A 17,735-nucleotide genomic window follows, 5' to 3' on the forward strand; every position below is an offset into this window, starting at 1 on the left:
ATATTTCATTTTACCCAGTCACAATCGTGGAGCACAAAATCTCCTGGTATGCATTACACCAGGAAACGTCAAGCTTTCCGACACTGCAATAAATCATAGAGAAAATAGCCTGTGAAGGAAATCCATCTGCAGTAGCAATAACTGACTCGACATGCAGACATTGCCATTACACCAACCAGAATTGATTGGAAGTCAAGATGGCATTCACTCCTCTGCTCTTTAAGCTGGACTTGTGTCATGGACTCCTCTGAAGCAAAGCCAAGAGCAGGTTGGGTTGTCCCGCACCACTCTATGTGCCCATGATTGTGGATGTATTTGAGCCGGACGTTGTCAGCCTTTATGTCTGTGGTGCAGCTGGCCAAGTAGTCAGGTTCGAAGCAATTGGCTCTGTGGATTATGCCATCGATGCGATTGAACTGTAAATTAATAATGCAGCTGCATCCACATCTCAGAAAATTGGCATTTAAGTGTCCCACCCTTCGGACACATTTCAGAACAAACTAGTGAAACTTCGGGACCAGTTACGTCCAATAACATCGCTGGGATGTTTAACAGCAGCACCGTCCAGACTATCAGAATGTAAACTTTAATTATTTTCGAGTCCAAACTACGCTTTCAACGCTTTGTACCAGCGCTGCGCTCTTCCCTGCGGTCGCGACAACCGTCGCATTGACGACGGCATAACCTGCTGGGGGGCCGCTGTCAGCTGTCAGTGAATGACATCAGTACAAACGAACGTTTGTGATTGGCACAGCGGTCGGCAAGGAGCAGTTACCGAGAAGCGCATTGGTTGAAGTTGGAACAAGCGTGTCATAGACCATGTGAGACTCCGTTCCCCAAAGCCAAAGTGCGTTTCGAACATAGCCATTGCAGTAAACGCCATAGGGGAGAAATCGAAGCCATAAGACAAGGTTTCGTTGAATTCGCTGGATAATGGCTTCATGTTCATATATTCTTTGCCTTAAAAGAGCGTTCCAAGTCTTCGTAACATCAGCTACACAAACATTTGAAAAAGCAATGTGTTGCAAGCATAACAGAGCACATGCAAAATGTAAGGCATATGAAATATATTGATTTCCTAGTTGTAAGCGGGGAGTCCAATGAAATTTCTCCTGCAGTAGCAGCTATTTCAAATGGAAATTCAGAGATAGTTGGGAGGATTTAGAGAAAACTGCTATAAGCGATCAAAATCGTGGTCGTATGATCTAACGAGTGAAAAGTACAAAAAGGCGGCATACTGTGTTTAAATCTGAGGTATTTGAAAGAAGGAACGGACCAAGAAATAGCATTCGCATCCGCAACATTAAAACAGTTCACTTCTGTTACAGTCACTATGCACCGGTTTCAGTGCTACCATCAGGCAGACAGTTCAGTCCAGCGCCACTGGAGATGTAATGCGATGCTTGCGTATTTCCTGGCAAAAGACAAGTGAGAAGTTAAGGGTATGGAACGTTCGGTTATTTTGTTGTAGTGCTTCACAAAGTGGGGTTGGTGTTTATTTGCAATGTGTTGGCGCAAGCACCATGGTCGCACGATGAGGCTGATCTCACATTTTAGTCTCAGCTGAACGTTGACCTTGTCCACTGAATTTTCGTTGTTTATGCTGAATCACACCGCTGAAAACTTACATTTAATCACGTGGTCTTGATCGTTGCAAGGTCTTAAACGCATGGTCCATGTTTCGCGTTCCGCTCACATGATATGCGGTACCCATTCGGTGTAGTGAAGACGTCGTGCCCAAACGCCCTCCGAAACGCTGGGCGTCTTCGCACGCCCGCAAACTGCTGGAGTGAGCTAGGTGGAGGGCTGAGGCATTACACCTTCTAATGTATCACTACGCAGCCATCTCATGCACCCTAAAACAACAAGGAGATGAGGTGACAAATGACACGCGAACGGATTTGACATAGCGAACCGTCCTTGAGTATTCTGTCTAAAATAAGAATGTGGAGCGAGATATTCGCATGCACTGAGGGATCAAGTGGCTACGTCACTTCAGTTGGTCAGGGAACCGGCGGATTATGGCCCGTTAAACACAAACTCAATAGCGCTGTAAACAGTTGTTCGTCTGTGGTTTGCATAGTGCCCGCAGTGGTGCGCCGAGCTCATTTAAGCGTTGCTAAAATGACCACTTTTTCTATTTTGTAAGATACCTTCTTGGCTACTTTCTTTTTTTTAGTTTTACGGCAATGTGCGGTACCCATTTAGCTGATGTTATTACATGATTCAGCGTCATTGCGGCCAATGTGCATATTCAGATATAGGGTTAAGGGATGAGGCTTGCACCTTTGCAACAAAGGATTTCCCTCTTCTGAAAACGAATTGCAATTTAAAGAAATGCCTGCAATGTGGCATCAGCAGGGCTTCAAATAAGAGACCGCGTTCCATGAACACGCTCCCAATTTGTGATAAGCATGCATTTGGCTCACACGTTTTAGATACAAGTCGGCCCTTTTATCCGCACCGTCCAACTTGCAACAACTTGCACGCCGCGGAACTTTGCTCCAAAACCACACAAATACCATGCGGCAGTCTCGGTGGTCAGTAATGCCAGGCTACTCCTTGAATGACGTCATTTTCGTATGCCGGGGTCACCTATTCCCGACCGTTGTGAGGACGAACTTGCCGGACCGGTCACAAGCAGCAACCGATGAACAAAGCGGGGTGCTGATAACACGCACAGTTCTCAACACGTTGTGACCGGACGACGCCAGCCGCACTGCCACGGTCATGTACCACGTGTTTTGTAGCGCGCATGCGCACGCAAGTATTTTATAACGTAAAGGCTGTAGTTTCTGTCATTTAGTTTGTTGATTGTCACGTAGGATGTCATCTTTGCGGGCACGTGCCTGGGTCTGACCTGCATAGCTTTTTTGTGTTTCTTAACAGATCCCTTCCTTGCCAGGATCAATTCGATAACGTGTCCAGCCACACGCTGAAGGGCCTGGAGTTCCTGGAAAAGTACAGCCGGTTCCAGAAGGACCGGTGTGACGTCGAAAACAGATATGCTGCCGACCTCAGGTAATGGAGCTGTGCCTGCTCCCGTCTGTCTGTTCGTGCTTTCTGTGTGCGCTTATGTGTACCCACGAAGAAAGGGCGTTGAATTGTTGTTCTACGCCGTCCCTGCTATGACCCAAATCAACGTCTGCATTGTATGGTTTTGTATCTCATCTGCATGGTGATGGCTTTTTGGAGGAGATTGGGGGGTGCACCAAAACGTCCCGTGTTGTCTGTTTTATGACAGGCTGAATATTGTGACTTAAAGGACCAGTTTCCACTACAGCAAACCCCAAGAATTCAAAAGTTCGCATGTCTCGCCTTTTGTCCGGTCTTAAAACTGTGGAACGGCTGAGAGACGCACAGCTGAAGGTACCTACCCCTTTGTTCTGCTCCTGTTCCATGCGGCGCGTGTTACGGCTAAAGCTGGTTTCCAAATGCTCATTTTTTTCCCAAAAGTAACTGAAAGAAAGATTGCCGACGACTGAGGCTAAGACTCCGCAACTTGTAGCATGACCAAATTAGCACGTATTTTTCGGTAAGCTCATTGCTTTGCAGTTTTAACTCAATACCTGTATGGGTCGAAGCGAGGGGCGCAGTAACTTATATCGCGAAATCATCCCCCTGCTGTGGTGCCGGTCGTCGATTCGCGTGTATGTAGTGTCCATATGTCCATGTAGCGTCCATGCAGGCTGGCTTTTGCCGCAATACGGCCGACGAGGAGTGCACGTGTGCGCAAGAAGTGTGGGTGCGTTGACCCCGATCAGAGCCGTCGGGCCGATGACGCGCCGCCAATCGGGAGCGGCGCTGCGTGCCGGCCATCAGGCCATTCCGCGGTGGAGATAGGCGCGCGCTGCTCATGCCGCCGTGTTCGATCAGCTTCGCCCCTGTGGACCTTGTTAGCGTGACTGGTGCGGTCGGCAGTGGGGCAGCAGCGGGCGGGGCGGGCGGGCCGGGCCGGCTCTCACGCGAACCACGCCGTCAGACCGCCCGCCGCGGGCTCCGAACAACACGGCGGCGCCGGCGGCCCTCGCTGCGGGCCCCCGCGTCCATCCGGCGGCACCTCACGCCCGTGCTGGTCTGCCTGATGATGCGTTGTCAGAGCCAGCCGTCTGGACGGGAGTGCGCCGGCGGCCCTCGGTGCCGGCCCCCGCGTCCATCCGGCGGCACCTCACGCCCGTGCTGGTCTGCCTGATGATGCGTTGTCAGAGCCAGCCGTCTGGACGGGAGTGCGCCGGCGTCTGCGCAGCGTGGCCGTCCTGTTATCTGCAGGCGGGGCTTGGGGAATCACTGGCCTCTGCGTCATTGCCGGTCGTTTCATGGGCCCGCTGGTGAAGTTAATGCGCGTGTCACTTTGTTCCAAGCGGAGCTACCCATCCCAAGGGCCACAGTAGCCCAAACTGTGGCCCATAAAACAATCGGCGGGCTATGTTTATGGTTTGGTGGAGGACAAGCTGCCGCAGCTCTTGACAAGCCAAGCAGTGCGTCTCCACCAACCGGTTTCAACGATTCGAATCGCAACTGAGTGTCGTGTTTTCGGGCAAGATAAGTTTTAGCGTCAAATCATTTGAATTTCAAATGGCTATTGTCAGAAGCTTCAATGAACCACCATTTCCTCAGCTGATGCGTGTAGCCTGTTTACTTCTCGCAGTGGAACTGAATCACCTAGGACAGGCCCTGGCTGATTTATGACATACGAGCAAGGAAGGCCATTGATTTGGCTTACTACGTCCCAATCGCTTCAAACGTTTTGGTCACTGTCTGGAGACTGTTATCGGGTTACCTCCAATTGGTATCTAGAAGCCGGCTCTGTACCTGCTGACGTCGCATGTCGGACTGTTACAAAACGAAAACAAGTTTCGAGAGCCGGCTATGTGGTTCCGGAGACCCAGGCATGCCGCGTTGTTCGTACTGGCTGCTGATCTCGGTGCGCACGCAGGGATGGGGATCCGACTTTACACCGACCGTTACATAATGTCTTCGACTAACGATGCTTTTTGCGGCTTTTGCGGCTGTACGTAACCTCATGTCTTTATTTGGACTCTTTTGTGATCTTGCCGAACTCTTTCAACCCACGCCCACGAACGACGGTAACGTTCGCGGCTCAATGTCGCCCAAACCAGAAAGCTATATATTACTTTTTGACTCGGTGCTGTCTCGAATGCCTCAGAAACTGCTAATATAGACTACAAGGCACTCTCACGACTACTAAAGTAAGCTTTAAAGCACCTTTACGACCGCTAAGATAGACTGCAAGCTGCACTGACGACTGCTAAGGAAGACTGCAAGCTACCCTCACGACTGCTGGGGAAGACTACATGGTACCCTCACGACTACTAGGGAAGGCTACAAGCTACCCTCACGACTGCTTGGGTAGGTTACAAGCTACCCTCACGACTACTAGGGTAGGCTACAAGCTATTCTCACGACTGCTAGGGTGGGCCACGGACTGTTAGGGTAGGCCACGAGCCATACTTACGACTACTAGGGAAGGCTACAAGCTACCCTCACGACAGCTAAGGTAGGCTACAAGCTACCCTCACGACTGCTAAGGTAGGCCACGAGCCATGCTTACGACTGCTAGGGTAGGCTACAAGCTACCCTCATGACTGCTAGGGTAGGCCACAAGCTACCTTCACAACTGCTAGGGTTGGTCACAAGCTACCCTCATGACTGCTAGGGTAGGCTAGAAGCTACCTTCACAACTGCTAGGACAGTCCGCAAGCTACCCTCACGCGTCAGCAGGCGTGATGCGAAGTGTTGTTGTCATTGGCTCAACACATTCATTCTCTCATTCACTAGTTATTTCCAATGTATGATGGGGGAAGTCAATGTTTTCGTGGTGATGCGTTATTTACCCACGCTTGAAATGCGGTATACTGGTTTTGTAAGAATCGCGGACCTACGCGCCGCACAGGTAGCTATAGTCTTCACCCATTCCCTCGGGAGTCAGGTGGCGTGAGATCAACAGTACTATACCATCACCATGCTTTATGAAAGCTTGCCGCCCACCATTTTTTCGGTATCAAGTGCTGTTCGTCGCTTTCACTCCAAACCCGGAACGCATGATTTTCCGTGGGTTCATGCGACAAGTGAGACCATATATGTCCATGTGTCGGTCCCGGGGATTTGTTACATTTATAGTAGACTTTTTAGTTGTGTAGGGGTGCGTCAACTGCAATGGGTAATATTGGCACATGGCGAAGGAAGAAAGGCTTTGAGCTCCTAGTTTTCAGCATGATAAGTCTGGAGTTTTTGTACTGACATTGATCGCCCCTCATGAGACTACGATGTACGGGTCGGCGGACGTTATCAAGGAACATTGTCACATTGTGGAAATTTGACGCTTCAAGTTTCGTTCATTGTCTCGATCGACCTTGGTCTGTTGACCCTGGGCGCAGTTCATTGCGTAAGGTTTTGACAATACAGGGACCCAAAAACGGCTCCCAACTTTCGACAGGCTTAATGCCTTAGCTTTCTGTCAGAACTGAGTGAAACCTGGGTTATAACCAGTTTATTAGGCTTAAAATATCATAGCAAAACATAAGAATATTTGCCTTTTCTTCTTCATTCTAGAGTATGCGCTGGAGATGACGTTCATTTAGCTCCGTGCATTTCTTGTGGCGCAGCACAAGGCTATCCATGACGTCATCACAAACCGATCAAGGAATGGCTCTGACCTCCTCCCTGATGGCTTCCTTGAGTGCCGTGATGGTCCTGGGTCTCACTGCGTACACCCTATTCTTTAGGTAGCCGCAGAGGCTGAAATATGGGGGGGGGGGGGGTCTAACCTCTGGGATATGAGGTGCCCACTCAAAATAAGATGAGACTGGGATGAGGACTGAGATCAATCAATGAGACTGATCACACGGCCTCTGAAGTTGTCTCAGTCAATCTCGGAACAGGTTTACGGGGTGAGAGCTCACTCTGTCTTGCTGGAACCAGAACGATCTCACAAGCGACGGTTATAGGGTTTTTAACTCATTCTTGAAGGTTTTAAGAGTCTGAACCTACCGCTACTTGGTGACTGCCATTGTCGCGCCAGATTCTTCGATGAATGGCTCAAACATGCCTCTGGCTAAGATTGTAGCCCTTGTCTGTGCGCTTCCTATGGCGTCCTGAGTAGACTGGATGGTTTCCACTAGCTGCACTGAAATTTTCCACGGTCCCATAATTTTCAAAGTGGTAAACCCTGTTCTGAATTGTGCTCTCGTAGTGAGCCTTCCCACATTCGACTGTCGCATGAAGGTGTCGTGGATTTTATCAAACGAGCCTTTTGTGTTGTAATGTTGGACGCAGTACATTCTTTGCTGAATCTCTCATTGAGGCCTAGTTGTGCTCACAGGCGTTGCTTCTGTAACGCCCTGCTAAACGATGGTGATTAGTGAATGAATCGCCATTCATATATCGCAGAAAGCGTGTGGCCCGTTTTTGGGGGTCACCCTGTATAACTGAGTGTTGCTTAATAACGTGCCTCTTGGTATTTTGATGGTCGATTACTGACAGCAGAAGAATTCCAAACCATAAATCACCGCAGCTATCCCAGACAAAGGGTAATGAAATATGAGAATGAGCTCTGTTCACGCGGTTTGTAAACTGATGTATGGAATGGAACTTTAAGAGAGTTACGGTTCCCAAAAGTGGCGTTTCCTTCTGTACTTCACATGCTGTCATTCTGTCATGGTGAGATCATCTCACGACATTGCCGCAGCAAACTTCTTATGCTCCACACCTGTCTAGCCCTAACGCCGCCTCTCCCTTCCAGGGGTTTGGTGAAGAAGTATGTCCCCAAGAAGAAGGAGGAGGAGGACATGCAGTAAGTGCCGCGCCGCCCCTGTTCCGGCGGGGTACCCCATGACGTGATGTGGCGCTCACGCCGGCCGGCCGGCCGTTGGGCGGGCGCCGCGCAGCCGGTCGTCTCGCCGCCTGTGGCTGCGGCTGGCGTGGTCGGCCTACCGACCTCCGCCTCGCCGCCGCGCCGCCTCCGCGGCCGCCTTTGTGTGCCGGCCGCCGTGGCGTAACCCGTCTGGCAGCGGGCGGCCGCAGCCGGACGACGACGTCGACCGAGCGGCCGTGTCGGATCGTGTGCGGTTGACGGGCTCCGGAGGGGGGGGGGGGGGGGAGGACGTTGTCAGCGCGCAGCTCCGGCCCAGGCCCGGCTGACCGGGCTCGGTCCCGCCCCTCGCCGCCGGCGCCCGGCGGCAGGCAGGTCACGGCTGCCGCCTGCAGGCATCAGTCGCTGCTTGTCTGACCGGCGAGCGGTTTGGCGGTTTGGGGGATGGCGGTTTGGTTGTGACCCGCCGCTAGGGTGCGGCACTGCCCGCTATGCTGACGTCACCATGGGTGATCGGATGATTTAACGATGCCTTCAGTCTGTGGTTATTTAGATTACGTGCCTTACAGATTGCCATGAGGGACGACGAAGCCGTAGGTCGGTAGCCAGGTTCGAATCCACGCCGTTTCGCGCAAGCCCGGGGCGGGCGCTCTCATCAGTCGCTCAGCGCTGTCCCTGACACCAGCACCGGACTTGGATATACCGGGTACCAGGCTGAGAGCAGGCGTCAGGTTGCCGCGCCGGCCAGTGCCGAGCACCAGCGCGGCGGGAGGATGCCGGTCGGCGGGCCGCTCCTGCCGCATGCTCCGGCGGCGCCTCTCTGCCGGCCGGTGCGCCGCCCGGCCAGATGGCCGCTCGCCGCGCCGGCCGCCTTTCGGAGAGATGTCGGCTGCGGCGCCGTGTCACAGCCGCCGGAGAAACGGGCGCGTCGGGCGCGCGTGGTGACATGGTGACCGGCTGGCGGCCGTCGCTGCGCGCGCCGCCAGACCGGCGCAGGACCCATCGCTCTCAATCGGAGCAGAAACGGCGCTGCTGCGCGCGCAGCAGGCGGCCACGTTCTCCAGAGGAGTTCGGTTTGCTGTAAGGTTTCCGAAAATTAAGCAGGGTGCGGCAGTGATGACTTAAGGGAATGCTTCACATTTGAAGACATTGAAGCAAGCGTCGGACATGATGAAACCAGCACACTTATAACAAGTGGTATACTTTTTAAGTGGAAAAGACTGTTCTTCGGCTCAATTATCTGTTCAAGAAATATGTTTCTCAATGCGTCATGGTTTGATAACGTTATCGTACCTTGCACAACATTGATCGAGAGCCAATTGACGGCCGTTACATTTTGAAATCACGACCTCAGGCGCCAAATATGACCGCCTCGCCAACTATACTTTTCTTGGCCGTGATCGCCACGTGGCTTATTGAAGGGCAGAATTTGAATGGCGTTAAAATAGCTGGGTAAATGCCAAGGTGACCTTGAAATACTCTCCCCGAAATGGTATCCTCATTTTCGCAGGCGCGTACTAAAGGGGCCTAGGTCTTAAGAAGGGCAGGGTTGTGAACAGCCCCAAGAGGTCTTCAAGATGGCTTTTTCAGTTGAAACCCCCATATAAATGTGGAACGCTCCATTCAATTGCATTAACGCGATGCAATCTCCCACGTTGTCGCGGAGGGTAACTGCGGTGAAGGCGCCTGGCCGGTTGTTGTACGTGCCGTGAGCAAGTGCATCTGGGTCACCGAAAGCGTTAGATAAACATAAAATAAGAAATATGTCGGGTAATTAGTACAACACACTATGCACCTTGGGTGCTCAAACCCCAAAATCTGCAGATCACGCTCACGAAATTTCCAGCCATAAAACCTGGTCAAAGGCGAAAACAGCACTTATCATCATGGCCGCCGCCTTCGGCGTGCTGGCTGTCGGCCAACCACAGAACGGATGTGTGCAAGTCCCTAGATAATTCGCCATATGTTGTCGGGACCGTGCTCTGGGTGTTCTTGACAAGCTGGAACGTACATCATTCGCCAGTCATAGCCGGCAGTGTCTGCCGTATCGTTATGTTCATAATGATGTTCCGCTGTATTGTGATGCAACGCGTAATATGGCGGTACCAAAGTTTTGTATTATAAGTGCCCGTGTGATTGATCACGAGGCATTTGGTCACAAAGCGACTGAAAGCATCAAACCCTCTAAGAGGTGAATACAATCAAACAAGGGTTGTTGAGCACCCAAAATTATTTATACGGCATTGGCACGAGAAAAAAATCGGGAAAGCTGAAATTTTGAACGGAATATGAGAGCTCTTCGAAAAATGGCCAGAACGCTCAAAGTGCTAATGGATCGCACAGGGCTGAACAGATACTTTTATAGAGCCAAATTCTTATATGTCGTCACTTTTGATTTTGGCCTATAGTAGTCTACGTCGTGTAAGGCTTAAGAATATTTGATGTACTAAGGATGATTCAAGGAAATTTGTGGGCACATATGATGCCTCTGGCCTGCTTGACAAATCACCTAAACCGTGTCGACACGGGTTCTTGTGGGATCCTTGCGTGTTTTGTCCCGAAACATTGCACCTCTCGCACCTTGCGGCTGCTAAGGAAACAACGCCAGTGCAGCGGCGGCGGAAGCACGGGTGTCATTGAAGCCGCTTCGAATGTTGCCGACACGTCGAGACCCCGGGAGCTTTCTTTTCACCTGCTGTTTGGCCAGTGAGCGTCTCCCAGCTGTCAGCTGCTAGATCACAGCGGAGGAGCCGTCACGCCGCGTCAGGTCAGCGGAGGGGAACCGTCTGTGGTCATCAGGAGGCACGGTCGCTCTGACAACAGGCGCGGAGAGGTCATGACCTGGCGCCTTTCGCTGGCGCCGCCGCCGCGGTGCTGCGCCCGAGGGCTGTTGTTTTAGCTCTTCGAACTGCAGACACTACGTAAAGGGTGCTCTGACCTACTCTAGCCGACTTGTTAGGCTTGATTTTGCTCCTCCACACAGCTTTGATAAATGTGGTGCAGGGGGTCCGGGCAAGCAGGTGGTGGTAGGATGGTGCTGTGATTTCCTTGCATGTTCCCATACTTCAATCGGCGAAGATAAAAGAGAAGTTCGGACGTGACGCACCAAAGAAAAACCCTACTTGTGTCCCGTGACAGGATCACGACATGTTCTTGTTACCAACATGTGACAAACGAACCTTTGCGTGAGCTGTGTAGGAATCCGTTTCTATATGCGGTAATAACCCAGGGCAATAGAACACTTACAGCATGCCTAATGGTATTTAGGCATATGTGACCTACCGCATTATGTGGTAATGCCTCTATTCTTACCAAAGTAATATAGTTTTTCAGTTCTCAGTCCTAATTATTTATTATGCGTCGTTAGTTGTATGTGCGTAGGTACCTGCCATTTTAACGTCCTGTGCTCAAGAGACTGGCAGGTTCCAAACTGGCATCCTTATACTACATCAGATGTCTGCCAGCCTGGATTCCAAGTAGGTTTCGACTACGTGCACTGCATGTGACGCGTTTCGTTTAAAATCTTGGTTTTTAGCGGGGGGGGGAGAGGGTGAAGAAGCAGACGAACATTTTTTTTAGCACAGTGCAAGTCCAGAATACCCAGGTGGCTGAGATTCCTTCAGAAAATTCGTTGCGTTGGGATTCCTTGCACGGAGATGCGTTTTGTACCCATATCGATGCTAGATGACTACACCAACGCGCAGATCGACAGGATGTGTAATCAAACGGCGCACCTTCGACCAGACGTTATCAAATGCGTTTGTGGATATCACTCGGGCTAGATGATACGAACGTTTCCATCAACACAGATAATGTCTTCAGCTCTTTTCCAACCACAGAGAAGACTTGAGTGCACTTGACTGTAATTTTGATGCACCGTTAGAGCCGTACCTTTGATAGTAACAATAAGAAGCAATTTTTAGAGCATCCAGTGTCCTTTGCCAATTTTGGAGGTAATTAATTAAGGTAATTAAGGCATAAGTAGGAAGCATCCTGTCCTCGCCAACATATGTTTGCATTGTAGGCTTACATGCTGAAAGTACCCGACATGCAGCACACCACTTTGACATCTTTGTTTAACAGTGCAATAAATGTGTCACACTAGTCAACAAATATGATGAACCCTGAAAGGGATCACAAAGCCATTGAGCAATCCTCACATTGTATTATGAAATACACAACGGTTCCAGTTGTGTGCATAGTAACCAGCGACGTTGGACTCAGCTGGGAACGCAGGGTATTTTTATATGTTGCTTTGTTTTATATCTTTGAATGTGGTCATCGCCCTTTGGTATATTGAATGTCCGTTGTGCTCGGCATAGGAACTTGTCGAAAATGCAGGAGCTTGGACTTTTGCCATTTATAACAACTAATATAGATTTGGTCCCAGAAACGCCCAGCAGAAGGTGAAAGTTGGCGCAGGTGGCAAACAATACTTTTCATATGACGAATGGCGCTGGAGAGAGCATGGTCACTTCAACCAATTGAGCACCGTGCGTATGACATGCATAAGGGACACGATAGTTTGTTTGCAGGCGTGTGAGGGCCAATCCGTTGATTGGGCTTTGTCATACCAGCTGCTAATGCTGGGGGCAAGATCCGCGGAAGATTAAACGACTCCAGCGGGTTCCTTGTAAATGTTGCTAATGAGACTACCAGACAGTTGTCGATGATTAAGGTAGCGACGACGTCCCAATATATCACGCTTCCGTGAAGGTTTTACCTCCTGGAAGGCTGTACGTTACCGTAATAAAACGGACGTGATATGGGAGTATTTTTGGCACAGCTGTGTCCTGCATTACGGCTACATTATCTCGGAGGACATTTGTCACGACTTCGTGCCAATAGCGGAGCCGCGCGAGACTTGCGGTCTGCCGCGGAGCGGTTTTACGCCGATGTACAACCTTGAAAGGCTGCCAGATGAATAAATCCCTAGTTTGGGGGCTTTCTGAAGTTTCTCTGCCCGACGGGCGTGATTGATGAGTTCCAGAGGGTGTCTTTGGATCGGCTACTTTTGTGGGATGACACTGCTTGGAATCTTGAAAGTCACTCGCGGTATTGTCTGGGTGTGTTGTGTCATTTCGGGACGCCTAATTATGGCGTTTATCTATGAACATTATTTATCCAGTCTAGAGCCTCTAACTTCCAAGGTTCGGCAGCGCAGTGACAGTAACCGGCGCTGCGTGAACACCGGTTTACTAGAGTGGTACTGGAGCTGGCAGCATGATCGCAGCCCTGTCACTGTCGAACCAGGAAATCTGGACGTTTTCCGAATCGCGATTGTATTGCAAGCTTGCACCAGTGTCGGCACCAGTCCAGCCCTGCTGACTCCGCGTGGGTGTCCAATGCATCCAGGCTGGTCCCCATTCAAATGGTGTCGGCGAAGATCTTGCATTTCTTCTCCAAACGTTCGGACAAGTGGGGTCAAGGTTGTGCCTCCACCGTGTTCTGATGCCTTGTGTGGTGCCGGCCGCAATGCGGGCTGACTGCCTGTAGCAGATGAGCTGCTGCCGGTGGGCCTTCACTCCGCCACGGCTGCCGGCGCTGGTTGCGCGAACCTAGCCGCCGTCGTCCCGCGCTGGCCGCCGTCCTCGGGGGCCGAACTGGACCTCTGGCCTGAATACCGATATCCAGTTCCCAGCCCCGCGCTAGTCGCCGTCAGCGGGGCCGAACTGGACCTCTGGCCTGAATACCGATATCCAGTTCCCAGCCCCGTGCTAGCCGCCGTCAGCGGGGCCGAACTGGGCCCCCGGCCTGAATACCGATCTGCAGTTCCCAGCCCCGTGCTAGCCGCCGTCAGCGGGGCCGAACTGGGCCCCCGGCCTGAATACCGATCTCCAGCTCCTAGCCCAGTGCTACCCGCCGTTAGCGGGCCGAACTGGGCCCCCGGCCTGGCTGCCGATCTCTAGTTCCCAGCCGTGTGCTAGCCACCGTCGACAGCGGCCGAACTGGTCCCCGGCCTGGCTACCGATCTCCAGTTCCCAGCCCCGCGTCAGTCGCCGCCGGCGGGGGCCGAACTGGGCCTCCGGCCTGGCTGCCGACCTCCAGCTCCCTGCCCCGTGCTAGCTGCCGTCAGCGGGGTCGAGCTGGCCCCCCGGCATGAATATCGATCTCCAGCTCCCAGCCTAGTGCTAGCCGCCGTCGGCGGGGGCCGAACTGATCCCCTGACCTGGCTGTCGATCTGCAGTTCCCAGCCGTGTGCTAGCCGCCGTCGGCAGGGGCCGTGCCAGGCCGCCCTTAGGACGCCACCAGCCCCATGCGATTAATTCTGAGAGCCCCAGAGTCCCGCTGGTGCTCCGCTCCTCATCAGCAGCGTCCCCGCGTCTGCTCGGTCGAACGGCGGCCGCGTTTGGTGACGAGATGTGCGCGCCGCGCCCCGTCCCAAACACGTGTCTCCTGCCGGCGGCTGCGCCTGAGGCGGTCGGTGCGGGAGGATGGAGCAATCGCTGCCTCCCTGCACCCGCCGTGGTCTGGGCTGTGGCCTCACAATCCGTTCCCACGAGGGGCTGCGCCTTTTCCGGTTCTGCTGGGGACTTCCCTCGGGTCGATCTGCTCGCTGCCCTGGGGCTCCGTGTTGGCAGATTCACCTCTCGTCTGGGCCTCCGTACCGATCGATATACTGGTCCCCGTTCGGGGTTTTGTATAGGATTAACTCCAGTTGGAGTTGGACTGTGGAGGTTGATCCCGTGGTCAGTTGTGGGCGCCGGCCGAGGCTGTGACGGTGCTGAGGTTCCAGGCTCGTCGGCTCGCAGTGTGTCGTTTTTGTCCCTCGTTCGAAAATCGTGATCTGAAATTATGATGATCTACACGGGCAACGTACGCCTCGCAGAGCGCAGCTATAGCCTCTGAGTGAAGCTTGTTGCATGTACCCTGAACGCGCCGTGCAAGCCGTGCGGGTCTAGTTTGTCAGGTAATTCTGCCTTTGGCTTTTTTAGCCAGACGGGCGGCAGGCGGTCCGTTTTGGGACCTAACAATGGTACAATACGTAGCTTACAGAACTCTCACGTACTAAACATCCGCAGTGGTACTAGATAACGAGTCAACGGCATCACCTCCTGACCACGGCGGTCACGTACTAAACATCCGCAGTTATACTAGATAACGAGTCAACGGCATCACCTCCAGACCATGGCGGTCACGTACTAAACATCCGCAGTGATTCTAGATAACGAGTCAACCACATCACCTCCAGACCACGGCGGTCACGTACTAAACATCCGCAGTGATACTAGATAACGAGTCAACGGTATCACCTCCAGACCACGGCGGCGGCGATTTGCATTGGCGCCTGCAGATCACGGCGCGCACTAGGCTGCGGAGGACCGAGCGCGGCCTCCTGACGCCAGATAATCGCCGCCAACACGGATCCGCACACATAAGTCTTCTGACTCGCCAGCATCCGCCGCCCACGGCTGTTCACTCCGTTCCTAAGCAGGCGATGAGCAGTACAACGCTGACGCTCACATCGTCCTGGTTTCATGGAAACCGGCTGCCTGCCCGCACGAGAGCTCTGAACGTGGCCTGACGGTTGGTGTGCGCTTCTGTGACGTGGTATGGGCCCACGCAGATGTCCGTGTGCAATGTCAGTGCCACGCATCCTTACACTGGAAGGAATTTGCTACGAGTAAAGTGTCGCAATGATGGTATGGTGCGGATGTGGCTGTGATAACTCGAGCTCTCAGATGTGCCAGAATTGTGCCAACATCTACTAGCTGTCTCGATCGTGTGTTGCATGAACGCAGTGTGTTTTGCGATCCTCTCCACCCTATTTGCCCTCTCACCTTACGTCATCAAAGTAGCCTCGGAGCCGTCCGGCCCGACCCTGCTGCCCTGTTCCGTACTTCAGGCTGTTGACGTCCCGGCCCTGAAGCTATCCGGCCCGACCCTGCTGCCCTGTTCCGCACTTCAGGCTGTTGACGTCCCGAGCCCTGAAACCATCCGGCCCGACCCTGCTGCCCTGTTCCGTACTTCTGCCTGTTGACGTCCCGAGCCCTGAAGCCATCCGGCCCGGCTCTGCTGCCCCGTTCCGTACTTCTGCCTGTTGACGTGTCGGCACCTTTGGCCAGGTTCTCGGTGCACGCGGCGTACCGTCGCCTGCTGGCCGAGGTGGGCGATCTGGCCGGCCAGCACGAGCTAGTGGCCGAACAGCTGGCCACCAGCGTCGTCTCCGACATCGTCGTCGTCATCAAGGAGCTCAAGGATGAACGGAAGCAGGTGAGGACGGCCGGGGCGTCGCGGGAAATCCAGTGGAAGCGGTCTGAGGCGTGGAATGTGGTCGTGCCGAGGTGTGCCTCAGTCATCGGCCACGTCATGCAGTGATCGGCGGCCTTCGCCGACGCGTGCGGCGAATGTATCACTAGTTGCAATGCCTGAGAGAACTTGAAGCTTCCTTAGTTGATGTCATTGTCGTAACCAATGCCATGACTGGTTTCGCGGGCACGAGTTCACACATCGACGTTATTTCATTCCCATTCTTAGCATGCGATTGCGAAACTACGGCTAACCGAAAATACAGTATGGCTCGCATATGACCCACTACATACATGGATCGCGTTCACCTGTGCACATGCGCCACGCATCAGTCTGTGACGGCAACCCGGCGTGGCCGCGTGCCGGTCCGTGTCCTGGCTCCGGCCGTGGCCAGGTGGAACGGCTCTGCCCCGCCTCACTGGATCGCCACGCCCGCGGCCGGTCAACAGCCGGTCACCAGCCCCCCCCCCCCCCCCCCCGTGTCGTGACCGAGCTCCCCGCCACCCGGGGTCGGTCGTCTCTCGTCACCAACACCGCCGTTCGCGCCGCCGTATTTGGTCGGCCGCGCCGGCGGACCGGAAAAAAGGCGACCGAGCTGGTCGGGCCGGCTTCATGATTTTGCAACTGCCTTGCGGTCGGGTGTCGCTTCGAGTTGCAACACGGGAACGACCTGGCTCGGATCGCGGGGTGTTGGCCGGGATCGCTCGGGACGGGTGTCGGCGGGCGGCGCTCGCTCGCGCGTGGTGTGCTCGTTGTTTGACAGCGTCGCTGACGGCTGCCAAGCCGGGCTAACCGCGCTCCTCTGTTCCCCAGCTGCTGCAGGAGGGCGCGCGACTGCACGTGCAGCTCCAGAACCAGCGGCTGCAGCTAGACAAGTCCAAGAAAAGCTATGAAAAGGCATTCCGTGAAGCGGAGAAGGTAGATACGAAGCGGCGGTGGACGGCAGTCGAGCCGTAGCCCGCCTGTGTTCGGCTCGTCATTGTCGCCGCCGCCGCCGCCTCTCGGCGGGCTGGACAGACCCGTCTGCCGCCGGCGGATCAAGGTCGCCCTTTGTGCGGCACGCTGACCCGGCCCGGCCGGCACGCGCCGCTGTCCGCCGCGCGGGCACGCGGCGCCGGCGCCGGGAAGAGGCAGCGTCGGCGGCGAATCGGGAGCACATCCGGCGCTGCCGGCTGCGCACGTGCTGACGTGGCCCCCCGGCCGGCGGGGCCGGGCGGGGTGAGGCGGGACCGAGCGTCATATTGGAGCGGCACGCTGGGACGCCACGCTGGGATCAGCACGCCAAGCCGACTTGTCTCCGGCAGGGCAGAAGAGGGGGGGGGGGGGGGTTTAGGTCACACGGCATTTAGCATCTATGCGGTGCGAGCGACGGTCGGTCAAATCAGCTTTGTCTCCAGCTCGGGCTGGGCATGGCTTCAGAACGGCACGCTGTGGTGTCCGGGTCCGGTCGGCCCCGACCCAGGCCGGCCGGCCGGCCTAACTGGGCGGCGGGCGAGCGCCGGGCGCCAGCACCGGGCCGGGTCAGCCGGGGCGCCGGCCGGCCGGCCGCCGGCCCGAGCCGCCGCCAAGGCCGCCCGCCGTCCGACTTTCCTGGTGATCAGAGTGACTGCCGGCCGGGACCGCCGCTTGCCGCCCTCGGACTGTAGCCGGCCAC

General features: G+C 54.3%; 1 protein-coding gene across 2 annotated transcripts in view; it reads left to right on the forward strand.

The window, feature by feature from the left end:
- LOC119100872 (formin-binding protein 1-like) overlaps positions 1 to 17,735 on the forward strand; it is a 33,568-nt gene that overhangs the window by 3,465 nt on the left and 12,368 nt on the right. For both annotated transcript variants that reach the window (XM_037224045.1, XM_037224046.1), the window contains exons 2-5: positions 2,906 to 3,021; positions 7,763 to 7,813; positions 15,898 to 16,045; positions 16,895 to 16,999. In XM_037224045.1, coding sequence (XP_037079940.1) covers positions 2,906 to 3,021; positions 7,763 to 7,813; positions 15,898 to 16,045; positions 16,895 to 16,999 — 420 coding nt within the window. The remainder of the gene's footprint in view (positions 1 to 2,905; positions 3,022 to 7,762; positions 7,814 to 15,897; positions 16,046 to 16,894; positions 17,000 to 17,735) is intronic.

This window comes from Pollicipes pollicipes, unplaced genomic scaffold, assembly GCF_011947565.3.
Source record: "Pollicipes pollicipes isolate AB1234 unplaced genomic scaffold, Ppol_2.1 Scaffold_4881;HRSCAF=5763_pilon_pilon_pilon, whole genome shotgun sequence".
Taxonomy (NCBI): domain Eukaryota; kingdom Metazoa; phylum Arthropoda; class Thecostraca; order Pollicipedomorpha; family Pollicipedidae; genus Pollicipes; species Pollicipes pollicipes.